The sequence below is a fragment of the Leptonotus elevatus genome, chromosome 5, assembly GCF_054856555.1.
Source record: "Leptonotus elevatus isolate MCC_2025b chromosome 5, RoL_Lele_1.0, whole genome shotgun sequence".
Lineage (NCBI taxonomy): Eukaryota > Metazoa > Chordata > Actinopteri > Syngnathiformes > Syngnathidae > Leptonotus > Leptonotus elevatus.
The window spans coordinates 15,635,005-15,657,018 of NC_141243.1; the positions used below are offsets into that span (position 1 = coordinate 15,635,005).

A 22,014-nucleotide genomic window follows, 5' to 3' on the forward strand; every position below is an offset into this window, starting at 1 on the left:
TCCAGACACAATTCGATCAGGTGGTGACTGTCCACTTATGCATTAGTGTTATCACTTCACATCCAGGGGTTTCCTTCCCACTGAATCAAGGGCTTTCCATCCTCCACGCAGAATAGAAGGCGAGTTCCCACGCACACCGTAGAGATCTACTGTGCCTCCAGTCACTGACTACTCCTCCGGGTTGAATGTTAAATCCCAGGTTCGGGTGTGACATATGAAGCATGCGTATAGACTGACTCCGTCGCCAGATTCAAGACCTGCACACGAGTCATCTCCATCTCCATTCCCCGACAACTGACTGAGGAGAGCCTGCTCTGGATTCTCAGGTGTGTCTTTGCATCGCCGGAAGCATGACAAAATATTGAAATTACGCATCCTCAAACTGAAGCCTCTGTGAGGGTCGCGCGTCCGGACAATGACTTGAATGGATGCAACCTTTCATTCACAAGAGAGGAGGGCCGATAATGATCTTTTACGAGAAGCGTCTTTTATTGTCTGCTTATTAATTTGATGAGGCAGATAGCCACTTAACATACTGAGTCATCTGAATGAAAAATGGCATTTTGTGCGGATCATTGTGCACGCATGATGGTCCTGTTAATTAACCTAAGGGAAGGACCAATTATGTGCATTGTCATCTAATTTATTTGTTTTAGGGGAAACAATGTCTTACATTATTCTGAAAACCAGGAGGTTTTAACAGAGCAAATTACAATTCATGACAACATACATTGGTGCTGAGCGTGAATTTAATTTGAAAGATACATTAGACTGTATGCTGTGTTCTATTTTTACACCTTCTAAAATGCATTGTGAACATGACAAGCTGGCCGCCCTCATGCAGTGCTTGCTTCCTGGTTGCAGTCAGATCTGGAATAAGAGAACAGACCCTGGTAAGCCATGTAGGACATTGAGTGGTTGCGTGCCTTGGGCGTTGCTGCAGGGTTTTTAGGAGCTTGCGGGAAAACCCCAATGAATCCCTTCAATTTCTGACGTGAACAGGGCACATGTGGACTCCAGCGGGGCCACTGAACAGGTGCTTGTGTCGCCTCATTGTTGTGTTGTTGTCTCACTCTGCACCCACGAGTTACTACCATTGTCAAGTGCTGCTGGAGGGTGACAGAAGGAGCTGGTTCCACCATCTCCACCTCCTCCTATAGACTTGAAGCACGGGGATTAAATGGGGGAGGGGAGTAAAAAAAAACAGAATATTCCATGTGAGAAATATCTGCAGTTGCCTCCTCTCACATAAACACCTACAGTATATGATTGGACAATGATATGTATGCTTAGACCGCTTTTATTTTTACAGGCTTGTCAGCATGGACAAAATGGTGCAAGGCAAGCAAATGGCACGGAAGAACATAATGTTAACATGTAGAGATGTGTGTTTAGGGGAAAATATAAAAAATATGGAGGAGTAAAGTAAGTGCTCTGCATGCTCACTGCATTATTTAGAACTGAGGGAATCAAGGCGACCGTTTCCAGATTCCAATGTCTTTGGACTTGTCTTAACTATGAGCATGACACATTTGTGCTAGATTGGGTCATATGTGATCCATTGACACGGTTTCTAAAACAGAGGCCCATTTAGCATTGCACAGGTATATGCACTGCCGCGATCATACACACTGGTGCTCGAACATGCACTCAAACTGTGTTAAATCATTTTTGCTTTCTCTCTCCTTGCTGTTACCATGGTCACAGTTGGTGAAAGGTGCATGAGTGTTACTCACAATCTCTTGTATTTATACAGTTTGGAGCCCAATAATGGGAGCTGTCTGTTTTGTGCTAAGACTTCCTTTAGTTTCCCAAGCAACCTTGTTCTGCCATTTGAGGTCCGTCAGCAAAGGGGAGTTTCTTCAACTTGAAACTCTCGTCAGTGCAGTGGGTGAAAATCAATGCCTTTCTGAAAATGGTGATTAGATCTCCTGAAACACTCTGGCATATTGGAAGAGACTGAAGTAATTAATGAGGCCTTTTGACCAAGTTCCCCCAAGAGAGCATGAAAGCATGGAGTATATAGGAAAAGTCCAAAATTAACCTTCGTCATCCCTGGACGTTTATCTTGTTAATTATTCAGTGGAACCTTCAAGGTCCAACAGAAACCATTCCAATTGACCTCATGTTTGTTTGGATTTTCCATCATAATACCTTTACAAAATTTACAGCCAATGTTTTAATATAACTGTACGGCAATTTTTAAAGTGACAATTATTGGGCTTTTTACACGATTAGGATATTTCGGTTTTCAGCCGATCAGCGAGTTTGCAAAAAATCATAACCGATCACTGATTTGATCAGTAGATGGAGCAATATATCTATTTAAACAACTTTTATAACTAAATCCAATTTAGTCTAATGGGGTACCGTACGCATGGGAGCTAGCCAGTCTGCAGCCAGTGCTAGCAGCGAACATTATCAATTGATATCTGAATTCTACTGTCTTTTCAGCTTCCGTACCTTATCTTGTGCTTGCAGTGAAGCTAGTGTGAAGAGGGGGTCTTCTTAGGGCGTTGTCTGCTTGGGGTGCCCACGGACAGCCTGTCTTTGTCCAAACTGCCGCACAGAACTTGGTCCTTGCTTTGAAAATGGTACCAAAGCTGCAACCACTCTGTGTACTGGATGGAATGTGAACTTCACGGACCTAATTCTGAAGGGACAAATGTGGCATAGTAATGCTGAGAGCACTCACAAACTCAACAATGTCGCAAACAAGTCTGCTATGCGAGTCGGTTTTGCGAGTTAGTTCCCGGTGAATGCCAGTCGTACACCAGGGTAATTCAGCATTCCACAAATGCATTATCCTAGTTGGAGAGGTGAATTCCAATGATATTAATAAATGCAAAAACACAAGACCAATTGACCTTTCACAAAAGCCCATTCCCCTCAGTTGACGCTTCCGGATCCGACATCTTTCTGGACACTTAGCTACGATGTAAATGAATGTACCAGAGCATGTCAGTGAGTGTTTTTGAAGCAATACAAGTACGATATCTTCCAGACTGAGGCAAATTTAAGGGTCTACACTGCAGGGGTGCTCAAGTTCGGTCCTCGAGAGCCCCTATCCAGCCTGTTTTCCATGTTTCCCTAATGCAGCACAGCTGAATCTAATGATCAGCTAATCAGCAAGCTTTGCAGAAGCCCAATAACGATCCTGATCATGAATCAGGTGTGTTAGTGGAGACAAACATGGAAAACAGGCTGGATAGGGGCTCTCGAGGAACGAACTTGAGCACCCCTGGTCTACAGTATGCAGTGGAAGAATAAAAATTTGCAGAAGAGGACTTCACAGCTATCGAGGTCAAATCGTAGCGGTATCAAGATAAGTCCGGCACAAAAACGGCGTCTCTCTCTCTCAGCATGGAAATTGTAATCCCGCAAAAAAAATTAAAGTTGGCTTTTACCTCGTTTGGTTGCTAGTTTAGTGATACTTTAGCCTAGTCCATTATAGTTACTTTACAGGCTCTTATCTTGGAGCAAACATAGGAATGCTTGTTTATCTTGGAGACGTTTAGCTGGGGTTGATGCCGTCCACGCTGAAGACATCGCTCCACTTTGTATACGAACGCTGTATGGTTGCTGTGAACTCATCTTCCAATAAGCGACAGTTATTGGAATAATTCACAAAATAGAGCCTTCAAGTTGTTTCATTGTTGAAGTTGACGTTTACCGCCAAACTAAACATAAAACTTAAATTAAAAAAAGAATGACACCTTGTGTATTTAATAGAACTGTCAAACGATTAAAGATTTTAATCAGATTAATCACATCTTTGAATTTTGATTAATCACAATTAATCACTTAATTAAAAAGGCTTTTTATCCAAAAATTAAACATTTAAAGAGCACCCGTTATGTGTTTAATTTAATGTTATGAGGACGTCTTACATTTTTTTGTATCCACTGCACACTCTCATCCTTCTTTTATTTTAAATCAGTTAACTACTTGCATAATTTAAAATGGACAGTCTGTGCTACCTTTACGAGGGCATATTAGGGCCATGTATAAATATATTTTTGAAGAGGTCGGGGGCAATATTCAGAGAAAAAAACTGGCAAATTTGCCCTCTAAAATTTTTTTTTTTATACGTGGCCCTAATACGCCGTTGTATACCTTTTATGTAACCATCCATTGTCAGCTAAAGGATAATCTGTGGTCAAAATTAATAGTGTGATTAATCTGCGTTAATACATGATTAATGCGATAATTTTGTGTTAATTCATTAATTAGTTAACGCTTTAAGCACTAGTATTTAAATAAAAAAAAACATCTAATTTCTGCAAATTTGCTATTACAGAAGTGTGTATCACGCTAGTAGCCCTTGGCATTAATCATTACCCAAGAAAGAGCGCTCAGTTTCAAAATGTCTGATGATTATCGCTGTAGTCTCTGGATCCAACACTGTTTCTAGTGTTGAACTGGGTTTCCTATGTCACCAGATCTGTGAACAAATCCTCTGGGACCTTGTAGTTGCTTGTCAAGCTTCATTGTGTAACAAAAGTAAATCTCTACATCTGATGAAAGAGTTTTCCTTTTAAATACATTATTAACCATGTATCATTATCAACAGAAAAACAGAGTGACTTGTGGTTGGCAGGAAATATCGTATAGTGTTTTGACCACAGACCTATAAGTGGTGATTTAATGTTATTGTGGAGATGGCTTTTTCTGAGTCTACAATTAGGTGCTGATGCAAATTAAAATTGGTTGGTCTTGGCAGAGGTCTTTGCTGACATTCTTATTCAGTGTACGATATGTTGTGCTGATTTAAGAATGAAAATAATGACTCGGCATGTCTCTTGGACAGGGCAAAGTGCATATCACAATTAGCAGCAGGTTAGCTTGTTGGACACTGGATGATCTTTCCTGTTTGTGCTCCAACGTTGCGGGACTTGGAGCCTTGCCTGCACAGACAATTTGGTTGCATCAGTGCAACACTTGTCCATTTGAGAGATGATGAGTCCTCACAGATGGTCTTCACAGATGGTGTCCACCAACAAAACCGTCTGAGCTAAAACATATTTTGTTGATGCGGCACACCTAAAAGACAGACTTCGTTACTGTTTCCCACGCAGAGAGTTGTTCTCACTTAATACCCACTGTGGATGTTTGATTAAGATCTGAGAATCAGAAAGCTTACATAAATGCCTTTAGAGAGGGGGCGTACACAAAGTGAACAGCGCTGGGGGTTGAAGTTGTAAATAATTAAGAAATGCTGAGTGATGTTCTCCTCCAGCAGTGAAGGTCTGCGTGGTGCAATGCACTCTCGTCCAAGTCTACTCTTCTCTATGGGGATAGATGGCGTTGGTGGAGTAAATGAGTGTCCAGTCCTTTCTACGACATCTCTATAGAGTGTATGTGTTATAATGTTGTCCTATTGTCTTTTTCTTTTGATCCAATCAGAGAATAAATAAAATAAATAATAAACACCATTCAACTTGCCTGCACATAGTCTACTGAATTTTGCCAACCTTGAGCAATAATGAATAACAGCGCCAAGCTATGATAACAATTTATTTTTCCATTAAAATTTGTGTTGACTTTTGATTTATGTTTTTGCTTTGATTGAATCAATTCCATATCCAACAGCTTTTGTCTATATGAGCAGCTCTGGACTTGGCACTTGATTTGGTTGTTGTTTGCGAAACGATTCTCGATACAGGCATGGATATTTTACTGGCTTCACGGGTTTGGAAAGTGTAACCTATTATTATAGGTATAAATAATGTTTAATCTTTAGAGCACTACTGCAGTCTGAAATGAATCTTACCGTGGTAAGAATCATAAGCAAGTGCCTTACTATAGACATCATTAGTCATCATTTTAAAAACGTTTTTCTGCATTTTTGCAGTCTCACCAAGTGCTCTCTTGAGAATCTAGTGGACCTGTGCAGTGTTACATTCCAAACTGTATGTATGTCCTTGTCAACCAATAATTAATATGGGCAATTTGACATTATACACTATTTTCACTTGCATAATATCAAAGCTGTTAGGGGTTTAGGAGATTGTTTATCATTGCATTCTTTACACTTGGGTTAAAAGTAACCCAATTATGATCAAAAATGGACCGATCCACTTTATGGGTCAATTTGACACAACTTTCTGGTTGTATTATACAAAATTACCCATTTTTTTGACCCAAGTAAAGGATCTGACCAATATTTATGAATAGTTTTACACTAAAGGACCCAATTTCCTGACTCAAAGTTGGGTCAAATAGACCCAAGTAGAGGATCGGTAAATTTTTTACCCATAGTTGGGTTATTTTTGACACAACTGTTTTTAGAGTGTGATAATAAAAGCATCTCAACACAACTCAAGAAATATGCTGCATGCCTACTAATTGGTTTGCAAAAAAAACAAAAACACTAAAAATGATCATTAGAGCAGTTTAAAACAAAACAAAACCTGGAAGCATTCAAAAATAAACAAATAAATAAATAATATTGTGCGGCCATTTTGAGATTAAATATATATTTAGATAAATTGAAGAAAAGATCAACATACCCATGATAGTGTAGCTCAGAAAGACAAATGTACCTCAACTGGTTTCTTGTAACGTTCTGAAGAATGCACATGGTAGAATAGTTCTTCAATTTGAAATGGCATGTTGCACTTAAACATTATGAATTCTGCATTAACATGACCATAAGGTGGCTAGTTAGCATTCACCTGTTGATTGATTTAACAAAAGTGCTGATGTGATCATGCAGGTACTATGGGCAAATTGTTGGAGGAGATGTATCGGTAGAGTTAGTTAGTTTGTCTGTTTGTTTTGTTTTGTTTTGTTTTGTTTTAGTCCAAGGCATAACAATAAAGCTAGCGGCCTGATAAAAATTGAAGTAAATGAAACCAATATTATGAATTTAAACTCATCTAATTAACCCATTTTAGAAATGTCCTTCTTTAAGTATCGCCAGGGAATTCTTGGCCTGGATTATGAATAGTGTTTCAGTGCCATTGTAGTCAATATATTGTAGAGGGGACACATATTTGGGTGTAATAAAAAAACGGCGGCTGACATAGTTGCTGTTCTCGTTTTGAAACTTGAAAGTATGTTAGAGTAACTAATCATGGCCTTTCTAACGGCTGTTTTAATGATATACACTCTAAAAAAAGAATTTTTGAGCTAGTTTACAAATTGAATTGTTGACCAAGTTGAAAAAAACGCTACAATTGGTAACACACGATTGAATTAAGTTAGTCCAAAGTGAGTATATTACGTTTAATTAATTATGAGTTTATTAAACGGAATATATGTATCTGAATTAAGTGACTCCAATCCAAAGTACTTAGTTTAATGAACTTGTAAATAATTAAACTTAAACGTATTCAACTTAATTAAATCGTCTTACCTATTGAAGCGATTTTGTTTTTGTTTTTTGGTCAACAATTCAATTTGTAATCTTAAATTGGTTCAACAATTCTCTTTTTAGAGTGTACTGTAATACTTTTTTTCTCTTCACTAAAGATTTTAAATGAGCTAAGTGGTAAACTTTGGACAATGCAGCAATCTGTTAAGGAAAGTTGAAATGTATTGGAAAATTGAAGAGAACAATAGTTTTTGCTGGTTTTAATGGTCCCCCCCACACACATATATTCAACTTACTTTCAGCAAATTTTATAAAGTATATGAGTAATGGTTTATTGTTTGTGTGCTGACATAGGATTAAATCCGCCTTACACTTCAATTGGTTTTCCAACTAAAACCCATCAACTCAAAAGTATTTCTGTCCCGGAGAGCTGATGTCTTCCCCACCCCGCGTAGTATGCAGCTGTGAGATCCGTAACGATCCACGTTGGAGCAATTCATCATTGTCCTGCATGCCTTGCTGTCACCCTGCCTACTTTCATACCGCACGTGAACGGTAAAACATCTTGTAAGGAAGATGCTGGCTGATCTCTGTGCCTTTACTTTCTGTGAGCCTGCAGTAATGAGTCATACACCTGCTTTTCAAAGTCACATCAATTTGTGCTGGTAGCTCTTGCATTCAATTCAAGCAACCAAGAGGAGTGCATGACCATGTTTCTAAAAATGGCTGACAGATGCTTTGTGCGTAAAGTGTGCTCAGGGAGTACAAATGTAGATATCTATTGACTATCTTCCCCGGCCCATAAACGCCTTGCTAAACTCATCCCTTCTTCTTCCATATGACATTTACAGGATGTTGGTTGCCTGGATGACTTCATGTTTCTTTTTTTATTTGAGCATACATGCTGCTAGATTGACACCATCTACTGCCATGAGTAAGTCTTTAAAATGCAGGTAATATGAGTAAAGAGGATTCCGTGGATACTTTGGACGACTACCATGGTACCCTCCCGGATATTTTCTGTCACCCGACACACCTACTTACAGTAAATATTTACAGTGTTTCCGGCTCTATGTCTGCATCATTTTGTACCAACAATCATCAAAGAAGTGTGAATTTGAGATGAGGCCCGAATAATTACACTTTTAACCTTGACCCATGTGGTGCCATAACTAGTATAACTAACATAGACTAGTATAATGTAAGGTCACGTTTGTGCCATCACAGAACAAGCCAGTTGCTTCCTGATAACATAGTGACCTGTTAGCTGGATGCTGCAGTGGCATCAAAAATGAAAAGCCCACAACCAGTACTACGGTCCTACGGCTAATACAGCAAGTTTGATGCTATTCCTTCAGTCTCACAGGCAGGGCGATGACAGATTATGGCTCACAAGGTATGATGAGCTCTGATGCACCATCTAGTGCATTAAAGCGATCAGCCGAGTGAGAGAGAGAGAGTGTGATCTTACGGCCCTGGAATGATTGCATGGGAAAAACTGTTGAGAGGAGAAAGCTATTGATTTTCCTTTTTCACGTTTTCACTGTTCACCTCTTTACAGCTGTTCAGTGGCTGCACTTTCGCCGTCATGCACTATCACAATTATTTTTTTCTAATTCTTTTTTTTTTTTTTTTCTTGAGAGAGCTCAGTATTGTTCATTCGGTAATTTTACCGATTAGACATGTCACTATCACAATTCTTGACATAACAATGCTCATGAGGCTTTTGCTTGCTGCAGCCTGCGGGGTTTAACTGTATGGTGCTACTTGCCCTCAGGACATACATTTTTGCATCCCACCCATGCATCGCACTTGTCCCAAAGGGCTTTAAAGAGAAATCCAACAATTGAAAGACTGTCAGAAGTAACATTTACTTGTATTCTACCCTTTGTTTTAATGTGTGCAATTATTGCAAACTGACGTTAATTGTGGGATTTACAAATGCGGATAACTCCTCAGCAACACTGAGTTTACTTTTTGGGATATATATATATTTATATATATGTATTACAACCTCCAAACTTCACTGGAATTGGGCTTTGTATTTGTAAAGATGTTCAAACCAATCCATTTGATGTATGGTCAAGATTTTTTATTTGGCTTACGGGTTGGACTTTAAACAATCCTATGATTAAATAAAGGGGAGAATAAGAGAGTTGACTGAACCATACAGGCGAATTAAAAAAGTGATTTTAAGCTGAATCATTGATTTATGTCCATTGTGGTGGTCATGTATGTGACGTCCTCAATTATTCCGATTTGACTCGTCCCTTTTATTAATTGTAGCAATTAAATCGAATCTAATCTTATCTGTTGGGTTGCCAATTAGAGCTCAGCATTATTCTGGCCCATTTAGTTTTGGCTGTTGACTGAACAACCTGTTGTTGCAGTTACGTTAGTGCAGCATAAGCATGTGATAAAAACAATGAAATAGCTAAATGTGCGTACTAGAGGATTTAAATCAGAACTAATCATTCCTCTAATGACTTTTGACTTATTAAGCCCCCCTCACACTATTCATTTCCACTAATTAGGCACAACAGAGGCCTAATTTTTCATGATATAACTCTAATCTGTTTTTGGACTTTCATCTGTCTTGTAGAATGTGTTAGGGCTGCCATGACTGACACGGTGATGAGCAGCAGCTCGGATCGCTGGGTGCCCAACGACAGGCAGAATACCATGCACGCTAGGTGAGCATGATGATCAGCACATGGCGTCATTTGGCTGTGCAATAACCAAAGACTAATCCTTTGTTTCCATTTGCATCTCTCTATTGTGTGATCACAGGGATAAAGAACAGTAAGTAGACACTGCTGCTGTCTCATTTCCCCCTTCACTCTATTTTTCAGCCCTATAACTGTAAAGATGGAAACAAAATGGGTTGGAGGTTTGTAGACTAATATGAAAAGTGTATGCTTACTTTAACATGCAATATTTGTATAGCCAAGGCACGTGTGTCCAATTCATTGTTACAAACATTGAATCTGACATGTGTTTGCACATGTGTGATTGATTTCATTAATTAAAAAAATTAATCGACTTTTTCCACTCACAGGGGCAATTGGACCATGCAGCCAGGCCCCGGTCCTGGTTCTGCTCCAGAGTTGACAGATGACGAAAAAGAAATTATAAATGGTGTGATTGCACGAGCTGAGAAAATGGAGGCCATGGAGCAAGAGAGGATTGGGTGAGACACTGAAACTAGCCAGTGCATGCAAATCTGTTCAATGCACTGTGATCATTTAACTTGAAGTCATTTTAAACGAGACGTCTTAAGTCAGGTGTGCTTCTGCAGGCGCTTGATAAACCGCCTGGACGACATGAAGAAGACGGTGTGTGGGGATGGAATGTCCCGATGTGTGCTGTGTGGGGAGCAGCTGGGCACACCTGGGGTCAGCTCAGTGGTGTGTGAGGACTGCAAAAAGGTAAGAACTGAAATATCTACAAATGGCGGTTTCCGTAGGAATCGGCGTGATGTGAATGCTGAGAGATACTACTTGTACTATAAAATGAACGATACAGTATTACTCAACACTGTAAAAAAAAAAAAAATCTGTTTACGGGGGGAAAACTGGCAGCTGTGGTTGCCAGAGAAATTCTGTAAAAAAAAAAAATACAGTGCAAATGCAAACAACTTTACAGAATAGCCTGTACATTTTACTGGTATTTAATGTAGAATAAACAAAATCTGCATGTAAGTTTTATAGAAAATAGTATAAGAGTAGCATGTCCTTGGTAAATAATACTTCATTTGGGTCGCGGGGGCGCTGGAGCCCATCCCAGCTGTCTTGGGTCAGTGGGCGGGGTAAACCCTGAACTGGTTGACAGCCAATCCAGGCTTATCTGTAATATGGCTTTGTAAAATGCATATTTCTTTTAGCATAAACAAAATGTACCAAAGGACCTACTGACAAAAAAGTGTTATTCTAACACTGCTATGATGTAATTTTAACTGTATCCCAATGTGTTTTGTTTTGCAGTTTACCTGTTTAAATTTTCCTAAAAATGTAATCTTTTTTTAACATTTTCTTACTGTCAAATCAACAGTTGTGTTTGGTTCAGAGTATTACATCAAATGAATGTGAATTATACAATGCTTCATTGTTTTGTATTTACAGTTTTTACAATTTACAACTTTACAGTAATTCGCTGTTAATTCTACAGACATTTTTTTTTTTTTAACAGTGAACACATCAGAGAAATCCCCAGATACGCTCTGGCCTCTTGTTGTGAGAGCCGCACTGGGATGACACCAGAGCAACCTCATTTGTCATTCACTAAGTGCTGGCACAACATCATTGCAGCAATGATACTGCGCAATGCTTGCCTCTCAATATCTCCGCACAAATGAAAATGTGTGACTCCAGACCTTGGGAGCAAAACGTCATACAGCTCTGTTTGATTTAAGACAACACGTCGTCACCATCATATCATTAAATAAAATGCTATAAATGTCAAGCAGTTGGATATTTGTGTTTTCCCTTTGCATAGAATATGTGTACTAAGTGTGGTACCCAGTGCAGCAGCAGGCCCCGTGCTGTGTGGCTGTGCAAAATCTGCAGAGAACAGCGAGAGGTGAGTGCTTCGTGCACGGAAATGGAGAACTCGCCATTAGGAGATCCATACCACATAAACACATAATGTGTTTTTTTCTTCTCAGGTGTGGAAGAGGTCTGGTGCCTGGTTCTTTAAAGGATTTCCCAAACAATTCCTTCCTTCACCCATGCCTTTATCTAAACCGAAAGACCAACGTGCCCAGGAAGTAGCCTCCAAACCCAGGGAGGGAGCAACTCAGAATCAACAACCTGGTGCGTGCAATGATTTATCTTTCGGCTCGGGGTACTTGTAAACCCTGCAACACATATTCTCAAGTGTACATTTTCTCTCTCTCTCAGGTCAGAGTCAATTTCCTGCAACTGACAACCAGCTTTCAGGCAAGTTATCAACCACTGATTGCATGTCAAAGTTTTTTGCTCTGAATTTTGATTTTCAAAGAATTTGTTGCACTTAAATACTTTAGTGCAGTCATGCAGTGGTTCTTAACCTTGTTGGAGGTGAACCCCGCCAGTTTCCTATATGCAGTCATCAAACCCTTCTTTATTGAAAAACAACATCTTTCCCCCCCAAATTCAAGACATACATACTGCAGGTAGGATTTACTAGTAAAGAAAAAGAACAGAGAGAGTAGGCTTTTCACCAAATTTGACTCGCTTCACCTTGAATTCAAAGCTTTATGTTCTTGTATTCCACATCGCCATGCAGCTTATGGATTCCTTTAGCTTTTCTAGGTAGCGAGTTGTGCTGGACTAGAGTTGCTCAACTTGGTATTGCAAATCATGCAGTTATGACGCTAACTCGCTTCACTCAACTCAACTCTTTTTTTATAGAGCACTTTTAAACAATCACCACTGTTTTCTTAAGATGCAACTCATGGGCAGAAGATACACGGAAAAGAGCAGAGGCCCCAGAATTGAACCTTGTGGAACACCATACGTTCCATTATACAAGTGAATTCATATTGCACATATTCGTCCGACACTTTTCCTTTTTTTTGCTCGACATTGTTAGTGTGAAAGGATTACCACAATAAAGAAATCACACGACGAGCCGCAAGTCGACTACTGAGCACACCAAATTCCCTGCAGCACAAATAGCCATCACCTGCAGCCAATGATACCCAAGCGGGGCGTATCATAATGAAACATTTGAATCGAGTGTGTCTTAACCTCCATCGACCCAGGTTAGGAAACCATTGCTTTAGTGTGTTAGAACGGACTACATCATAGGTGTCAAACTCCGGTCCTCGAGGGCCCTAGTCCTGCTGGTTTAGGAGGTTTCCCTCTTTCAACACAAGCTGATTCCAATCAGCAGGATCATTATTAGGCTTATGCAGAGCTTGCTGATGAGCTGATCATATATCAGCTGTGTTGGCGAATGAAAAAATCAAAAACTTGCAGGACTGCGGCCCTCCAGGACCCGAGTTTGACACCTATGGACTACATTTTATGACTGACTGCTGTGGCAAGATCATTCTTGAAGCATAAAGACATTTCATGTTCCTCCACTGTTATTTGAATTTCAAAGCATCTCTTGATAAAATTCAACAAATGGGAAGACATATTGTTGTTAAATAACAGTTTGTTAGATTTTAGTGTACGATGGCATCTTGCGACGCTTTAGCGTACGCCCCATGGAAGTACAGTGGCCGAGGTCGTTCTGCTTCAGTGCAAAGCTCTACATTTTTAACCTTAAAATGAATCTTGTCATTCTACTTACTCAGTATTCTCTGTTTTGATCCTTTTTGAGAAAATACTTAACACTTGATCGTTTACTTTCCAAAATTACCCTGCTGGTCATGAACCGGAGCAAAATTGAGGATTACCAACAGCTAATGACAGTTATATCTGAATTTAATTATAATGCCTTCACTTACTGGCCACTTTATTAGGTACACTTGGCTATTACAGAGACACTCAGGCCTTCAAAACTGTCTTATAATATTGATGACAAGTTCAGTAGATGCTGTAACAGTTGTTCAGACATATGTGGACGTGATAGCATCTCACTTGATGTGAATCTCAACACAGTAAATTCTGTAGAGTAAATTTGACTCTATCTAGAGTAAATTTGACTCTATTTGGAGTGGGACCAAATAGGCTCAGCTTTAGAGTAATGTTTACACTTGGGAGAGTAAAATAAAGAATTGAAGAGGGGAAAAAAAACACTCAAGAGTTGAGGAACGAACTCACGACCTTCAGCTTGGGAGACTGCCACTCTACCACCTGAGCTATGCCACTCCTACTGTTTGCTTGTATAAAAAAAAAAGTAACTATATTTTTGGTTTCTTGGAGCTACAAAGATTCCAGCTGACACGGGCGATATGTCTAACGCACAGCAGGAGCTGCATGGCTCAGGGAGTAGATCGGCTGTCCCAAGCTGAAGGTCGTGAGTTTGTTCCTCAACCCTTGAGTGACTTTTATGTATTTCTTTTTTCCCCAAGTCTTTATTTTACTCTCTTCCAAGTGTAAATATTACTCTAACACCAAGTCTATTTGGCCTCTCTCTAAAATGAGTCAAATTCAACTACATAATTAGCAACAATAATCTAACAAGGTAGATATATTTAAACAAATAAGGTTGCACATCTTTCTCACAGTTCAGACGTCATGGGTTCAAATACAAGCTGCAGTCTTCCTGTGTACTTTCTTCTACATACATACTCTTCTAAATTCAGTACCTCAATTATAATGAGTGGTTATCCTGGTTTATTGTTTCCTATTCATCATCTTTAACAAGTTTGACATCTGAATGCATTTTCACCCTGAATGCTGCTCAGTGCTTTTACATGGGTCAATTTGTCACATGACTTCCTGATAATAGAAAGGCTATGAACTATAGTGGTTCCATGTATGTACTCTAGTTGACTGCTGCAGCTTGTTGTAAAGAATGTAGGTCAATGCCTTTGAACAAAAAGCTGCAACATCAAAAGTATCCAGGGAGACTGGGGAGTTATTACATATTCTGCTGCAGTGAGAGCCTGAAGTGCGAATATACATCTCACGTCTCCCGCATGAATAGTGTGTTTACTGTATTATGCTTATTTTTAGAAGCAGAGCTCAAGAGCCAAGCTGGTTATCCACCTGTGGCCCCTAAGCCATCAGTTGTGCGCATGGCCACGGGTGGTGCTGGCCATGAAGAGGCAGAGCAGGGAAGCCCGATGGCGATGAAGAGGAACGTGCCCGTTCAAAGCTCCAGACCGCAGCCTGTTGTGACACCCTCGATGGCTCCACAGGGTGAGGGGCGGCTGGACCCCATTCTCTTATGCACGCCCTAATTAACAGTCCTCAATTTGAACCAAAAGCTATCTCCTGCATGTGTGTTTGTAGGTCAGATGGGACGTGAAGGCGGTGCTTACTCTTCTGGTGCAGTCCCTTCAGAACAGAGAGCACCTCCTGCTGTACGAGAGGACAGAAGGCAGCCCGCCCCTTTCAGTGCTCCTCCTGCCCGACATCAACCTCCCCCCGCGGGGGAGGATGAGGATGCCAATGACTATGATTCCGATGAAGCAAGTGAGTACATCACATGCACCTTCTTTTCATTGGAGAAACACCGACTGACATGTTTTGGTTCAGCAGAGAGATTTTTCTCTCTCTCACTAATTTCAGATAAAGTCACTCACTTGATTAATTTCTTTCAAATTGCTGGCTGTTTTGAAGTTTAGAAAAAACTTTAAGCACATGGTAATGGGAATTTACATTTCAGACTATGCGGGAACTGTTTAATTGGGGTCATTCTGCAAAAGAGCAAACGTGAAGTATTTTTTCTGACACGGTACAATATGACGGCTGAAATAAGCACCAACACAAAGTATCCAAGCAGAAAAATACATGCTCAACAAATAGCTCAAAGGAGATTGTAAATGCTAAACATCACACATGTGTAACAAAACATGTTATGTAACTATTGTTTTAGATGAGATTCACGGTAGTAAGTTTGATGATGTGATTATTCTCCATAAGGGTAAGACGAAGCTTTTGCTCAAACTTGCATTCAAAAGCAAAATGTTACTCTTACCTTAATTATTTAGAAAGCAGACTCCCTGTCCTCTGCATTCCCTTATCATATCAATAAGTCAATAAATTGATAGTTTTATCTTATCCCAGAAAGGCTCATGATTCTGCAGCAGAGGTCACAAAAACATTTAGAATACAGAAAAAGTATAGACCATAGGGTAATTACAAACCTGGCACCAAAATGTGATACAAACAATGAATTTGTTGACTTCCCTTGGTCTCTTTCAGCCACTCTGGGCTCTCTGGAGTTCAGTCTGTTGTATGACCAGGAAAGCCAAAGCCTTCACTGTAGCATCCTCAAGGCTAAGGTATGGACAATTCTACCCACATTTAAGGCGGTTAATAATGGATTAAGCAAACCTTCTTTCAATGTGATCAAATTAAAATGCAAACCAATGAATGTTTGTACTTTGACAAACTGTTAACTAATGTAATAATGATTCTTAGAAGAACAAGATTTAGGTGTCTTATGTGTTCATGAGAAAGTTATAGTGCGTAAATTCTCTCTATATATTTTTTACTACTATTTAACATTTTTACTCAATTTATTTTAAGTTGGAACTCAACATCTCTAACTCAAAGTTCTTTATCAACATTCTTTGCATTTGACATGATTTCTCTATTTCATCCCCAGGGCTTGAAACCCATGGATTCAAATGGACTGGCAGATCCTTATGTCAAGCTTCATCTGCTGCCAGGGGCTAGCAAGGTTACATTAAAAAGAAAGAAGGAAAAAACGCACACACAAACACACAACTTTCTTTAAAAATCTGCATAGTACAGTATGTCAATCCAAATGAGCAAAGACAATTCATGGAATGGCTGAGTTTCTGGCCAAGTTTCTGGTAAGCTCAAGCCTGACACCTTGTGGTTATAAAGATACAAAATCATAAATAAAAAAAAAGGTGTGGTATTCAGAAAGCAACACCAGAATAAATTAAATCATGAATATGGCTGCTATAGTGGCCATGTAGGCACTTCATAGATGAGCCAAACAACATGAGCTCTTGCACCCTCTATGTGTTCTGTTCTGATTTCCTCTTCATTAACAGTCAACAAAGCTGCGCACAAAAACCTTGAGGAACACCCGCAACCCTGCGTGGAATGAGTCACTCACCTACCACGGCCTGACAGATGATGACATGCAGCGCAAGACGCTCAGGTGGATACAGCAACAAGTAGTCACACTCAGATTAACTGTACTCATATTGCGCAGCCGGTCTGTTCTCAATGGCCTCCTTATGTGGTGTCCTCGAAATGGCTTTGCACAGGCTGTCTGTCTGTGATGAGGACAAGTTTGGCCACAATGAATTCATTGGGGAGACCCGAGTGGCGCTGAAGAAACTGAAGCTGAACCAGAAGAAAATTTTCAACGTGTGTCTGGAGAGAGTTGTTCCAGTGAGTGATGATGATTTGCGAACTTAACTTTCTCTCCTCTTCTGAATTCCGAACTAAAACCGCTGCTGTGATGACTTCCTCACAGACAAAGAGAACAGCGACAGCCGGTGGTGCTCGAGGCATTGCTCTCTATGAAGATGAGGTGTCCCTCTGTTTCAAGAGCATAACTAAATGCAACACATTCTTCCAACAGTTTTTTTTTTACAAAGTCTATTATTTATATACCCTTTTCCTTTTGCTTGTGTGTTCTAGTCTGGAAAAGATGGCGGCGAGGTAGAGGAACGCGGTCGCATTCTTATCTCCCTCATGTACAGCACCCAGATGAACCGCCTCCTTGTGGGTGTGGTGCGCTGTGTTCATTTGGCTGCCATGGATGCTAATGGATATTCTGACCCCTATGTCAAAATGTAAGTAAAAGAGTATTAATTGTAAATATGGTGATGCTTAAATGGGTTCAATTGGATTAATCAATTAATGGCTGGTGACTAGTTGAGGGCGTTCCCTAGCTCCCACCCAAAGTCAGTTGGGGTCGTCCCCAACACACCCGCAACCCTGATAAAAATAAGCGGTATAGAAAAAGGATGTAAATTGTATTCAAGCTTGACCATCTTACAAATGTTGCTTGTTGAAAATGACTTCAGTGTTAGATTAAGTGCTTTAAAGTGCATGACATTTTTAACATTATCTTCCACAATTATTTTTGAATAATTTGCTGAGGGAGGAATGAAATAACACGGTGCATATATTTTAAATTAAATGTGTTTTTATTTTATTTCCTCTGTTTTTCTTGTTTACAGTCTAGTATGAAGGCATTTTTGTGTGTAAATATGCAATTTACTACAGCTGTAGTGTTTTGAAAAAGCTTTATATTTCTTTTGGAACTGCTTGAATTTGTGTGTTTCAAACCTGCTTTTATATTTGACAGAGTTCTGAAACCTGACATGGGGAAGAAGGGCAAGTGCAAAACTCAAATCAAGAAAAAGACTTTAAACCCAGAGTTTAATGAGGTTTGTAAGAATTTTGGGAAAAATACAAACATGCCAAATAATTATAATTTTTTTAAAAACATGCCCGGGTGACTATACTGACCACTACTTGGATATAACAAATACCATATTTGGAAATGTGTGTTGTTGTTTTTTAAATCCCATTTCAGGAATTCAGCTTTGATATTAAACACAGTGAACTGGCTAAGAAGATTTTAGACGTCTCTGTGTGGGATTATGATATTGGGAAATCCAATGACTACATTGGTAAATATTTCATCAGGATTGCCTTGATTAAATCTAATGGAAACTAAAGAATTGAGTTGCCACATTACTGTCGACTTTCATCCCATCCCTCCAGGTGGCTGTCAGCTGGGCATCACTGCCAAAGGAGAGAGGCTAAAACACTGGTATGAGTGTTTGAAGAACAAAGACAAGAGGATTGAGCGCTGGCACACCTTGTTGAATGAGAATCACATCGCTAGTGATTAACTACCTGTTACAAACACAGCATGAGCTAGAACACCTTCACCCTCTTGGTCTGCGTTTGCGTCTCTGTGCACCTTTTATGTATTGTCTTGATTTGTTCAGTATTATTTCACCATCTGACACAGGCAATGCTCTCGTGCCTCCTCTGTGTTTTTGCTTTTCTCTCCGTTTACTGACTTACGATAATCCTCTTCTGAGTGATTAATCATTTCATTAATTAATCAGGAGTTGAACTAAATCCCTTATATATCTCTGAATCAAATTTGACATCTTATAAGGCCTATACTTCCAACTTTGTAGGAACAGTTGGGGAACGGCCATTTTCTGATCCAGCATTACTGTGGCCCAGTAACACAATAAGTGCATGGTTGGATGAGTTTTGTGTGGAATAACTTGCACAAAACCCCAACCTCAATCCCATCAAACACTTTTTGGAACAGAGATAACGAGGCGCCAGGCCCTCTCTCAGGTCCAATATTAGTGATCTCTGACCTCACAAATATATTTTGAAGGAATGGACAAAAACATGTCATAGGCACATTCCAGTCGTACTAAAAGAGTGGAAGTTGTTATAGCTTCAAAGTTGGAATTAATTATATTTTCTTAAATTTTCACTTAGGTGCAGTGATCATTATGCAGCCAGTACCTTTCCTCTATAGTGTGCCATGTTTAACATTTTATTAAAAACAAACTCCGGGCTAAAAAGAAAAAAGAAACAACTCAGTCCACACCTGTGGCCTTTGTTCCCCCCCAAAATACATTTGCTGGAGTAAAGCGCATGCTAAATCCAAAAATACACCATAAACCCAAACTATATATCCTAAAGCCAACAAAAAAGCATGGCAAATCGAGAAAAATAGGAATCATACATGTGGTCTGACAGCGTAGGTAAATTTAAGCTATCTTATCCAAAACGACAGTTTTCAGTGACCTTCTGTGCAACATGGATGAAATAATGGATTCTGAAAAATACTTGCATCTTTTGTGGACTTAGCCAGTGATTTAATGTATGTATCCAAGATATGTGGACAAACAGTTGCACAATTGTACAGCGGTATGTTGAGCCTTAGACATTGTTTGCTTCATGTAAAAGCAATATGTTGTAGCACCAGAGGTCACAATCATTACTGAGGATCCTAAAAGCAAAGAGCTTGCGCCAAAACATTCACCACAATGTCTAGCATATTAGTTTTGATATCTGGTGTGATGTCGTCACGCCCGACTATAACACTTGAATGATACGAGCATGCCAAACCACTGACGTGTAAGACAACACTGAACATAATGTATATAATCATGAAGAAATGTTTACATACTGATGCATTGCTCAGGTTAGGATAGAAACATGACATAGATGACTCATGAGTATTTGGATCCACCAATTGATGTTAATTTGTGGTTTGATTAGAGCACACCAAGGTAAATGTTAGGTGTATGTATGTGTGGTTGTTTAATCCGTGAAATTTCAGTTTGTGGTAATTAACACTCAGACAGCTTTTCTATGTCAAGTTTTACACTGAATGCACACGGTGAGCGTTCACTTCTTAGCAAATTAGTCAGGAAGAAAAGGTGGAACTGTTTTTGTCATAAGTGTGTGCAGCCTTACCTGCATGCACTGTGCTTGTGACTCTCATGTGCCTGCGGCAGTCGTGGCCCACTCTTACCCCAACACACCATTTGCACAATGCAGGGTTATTCTGCCACTCCCTCCCAGTTCATGGCTTTGGCGTGTATTCAATAATCACAGCAAACCAAGCAAAGCACACCTTACAAAGTGGAATGACCTCAACTTATACAGCTGTTTGGAAGTTATTCCAAGTACAAAAACAAGAAATTCTATGCATGAAGATTATTGTGGTACAAGATTTATACTATATATATATATATATATAATATATATATATATATATATATATATATATATATATATATATATATATATATATAATATAAATTATATTAATGTTTACATCATCTTTCCTTATACTTCGTATACAAGAGGCCATTTTCTGCATGACTATGGCATAATTTGAATAAACTGCTAAGCTGATTTGATAAGCATATAATCACATGGCTCTTAACGGGTAGCTGTAGCAGATTTAAGAGACTCATGTCTTTCATCACTGTCTTGTTGCCTCTGCACAATATCTCTGCCCCCCCCCCCCTCCCCCATGGCAGTGTGTAAAGCACCTGCCAGTAGCATCTTGTATATGATTCTACTTTGTGCTGCTTTGGCCGTCGTGGTCATTACATGAGATCAACACAAATCATGTTTGATTGATTGTTTGCTTTAAAACGGGAATCTCTCAGAGCATTCTGCCAATCTTGATCTCTGTTGTAAATAGAGTAGTGCATGCACTGGGAACATGTATGTTTGCAAACAATGTTGCATGTAAAGATTTTGCAGAGTTAACACAGGTCAATAAAATTAAATAAAATCAATTCATGTGTGGTGTTGGAACCAACGTCCTTCCTCTAAGTGTGTGATGCCACTAATCCTGTGTGGTTAAACTTTGATGTCAATGAGAACTGAAATGAGTAAATAGCCATTATCATCAGAGGAGTTGTTAAAAAAAATAGAGAGAAGAAAGGATAAATCATTTCTAAGGACTAGAAGTACTTATTTTATTTTACTTATTATAAACTTTAAGCGATTTCCTCCATTTAGAATCTGTCATACAATAACTGCAAATAGGTATATCATTAATTTGTATTTTGTCAATATTCCTTGAAGGCTGAATACCAATTTACCTAGCTTTTTATTAAAACATAAAAACAATTCTGAGTTGACTTCATAGTGTGTTGACAACTTGCATTGCGTTACTGAAAACATCTAGAATCTCAGTGGCAGAGTATTAAGGTTTTACTCAAATATGTTCTTTCCCCAGCTTTTTGCAGCATTCCATAATGTGCTACATAACTTTGAACTTACTCAAATTTAAAGAGATTAGCAATCTAATGTGATTTACATTATTGAGCAACTTGCAAGTAGATAATGCAGCTAAAGCATATCAAGTAACTTTAGCAAATTTCTGCATTTCATATTCTCAGCAGGACTATTTTACAACGTGCTACTGACGACAAGTATACTCCAAAACTATGACAATAGCCAGACATGTTCTCTATATGATCTGGTTATAAATACTGCACAGTGGAAACCAGCAGTCAAATGGACATATCCGACTTTTTTGTTTACACTGGATCCATTGACCACTTACTTCTAGAACCTTGTAAGAACAAGAACCCA

The 22,014-nt window shown here is 39.2% G+C and overlaps 1 protein-coding gene across 4 annotated transcripts; it reads left to right on the forward strand.

Moving 5' to 3' along the window:
• The first annotated feature begins 64 nt into the window (after positions 1 to 64).
• LOC147173909 (rabphilin-3A-like) lies at positions 65 to 20,653 on the forward strand. Of its 4 annotated transcripts, XM_086076284.1 has the most exons (20): positions 65 to 119; positions 200 to 326; positions 9,921 to 10,011; positions 10,109 to 10,120; positions 10,377 to 10,508; positions 10,617 to 10,746; positions 11,813 to 11,896; positions 11,982 to 12,129; positions 12,217 to 12,255; positions 14,929 to 15,114; positions 15,208 to 15,390; positions 16,123 to 16,202; positions 16,529 to 16,603; positions 16,947 to 17,056; positions 17,166 to 17,292; positions 17,378 to 17,434; positions 17,545 to 17,699; positions 18,218 to 18,299; positions 18,449 to 18,545; positions 18,640 to 20,653. In XM_086076284.1, exons 3-20 carry the CDS (start codon positions 9,938 to 9,940, stop codon positions 18,768 to 18,770), a joined length of 1,902 nt encoding a protein of 633 aa, XP_085932410.1. In that variant the 5' UTR covers positions 65 to 119; positions 200 to 326; positions 9,921 to 9,937; the 3' UTR covers positions 18,771 to 20,653. The 4 variants fall into 4 exon arrangements, with proteins under 4 accessions (XP_085932410.1, XP_085932409.1, XP_085932411.1 ...); XM_086076283.1 differs by having other exon boundaries at positions 114 to 326; XM_086076285.1 differs by lacking the exon at positions 12,217 to 12,255 and having other exon boundaries at positions 114 to 326.
• The last annotated feature ends 1,361 nt before the right edge of the window (positions 20,654 to 22,014 follow it).

Coding starts and splice junctions, on each gene's coding strand:
- LOC147173909 (XM_086076284.1), top strand. CDS start 9,938: ATGACTGACACGGTGATGAGCAGCAGCTCGGATCGCTGGGTGCCCAAC. Junction 12,256..14,928: donor AACTGACAACCAGCTTTCAG/GCAAGTTATCAA, acceptor GCTTATTTTTAG/AAGCAGAGCTCAAGAGCCAA. Junction 15,391..16,122: donor CTATGATTCCGATGAAGCAA/GTGAGTACATCA, acceptor GGTCTCTTTCAG/CCACTCTGGGCTCTCTGGAG.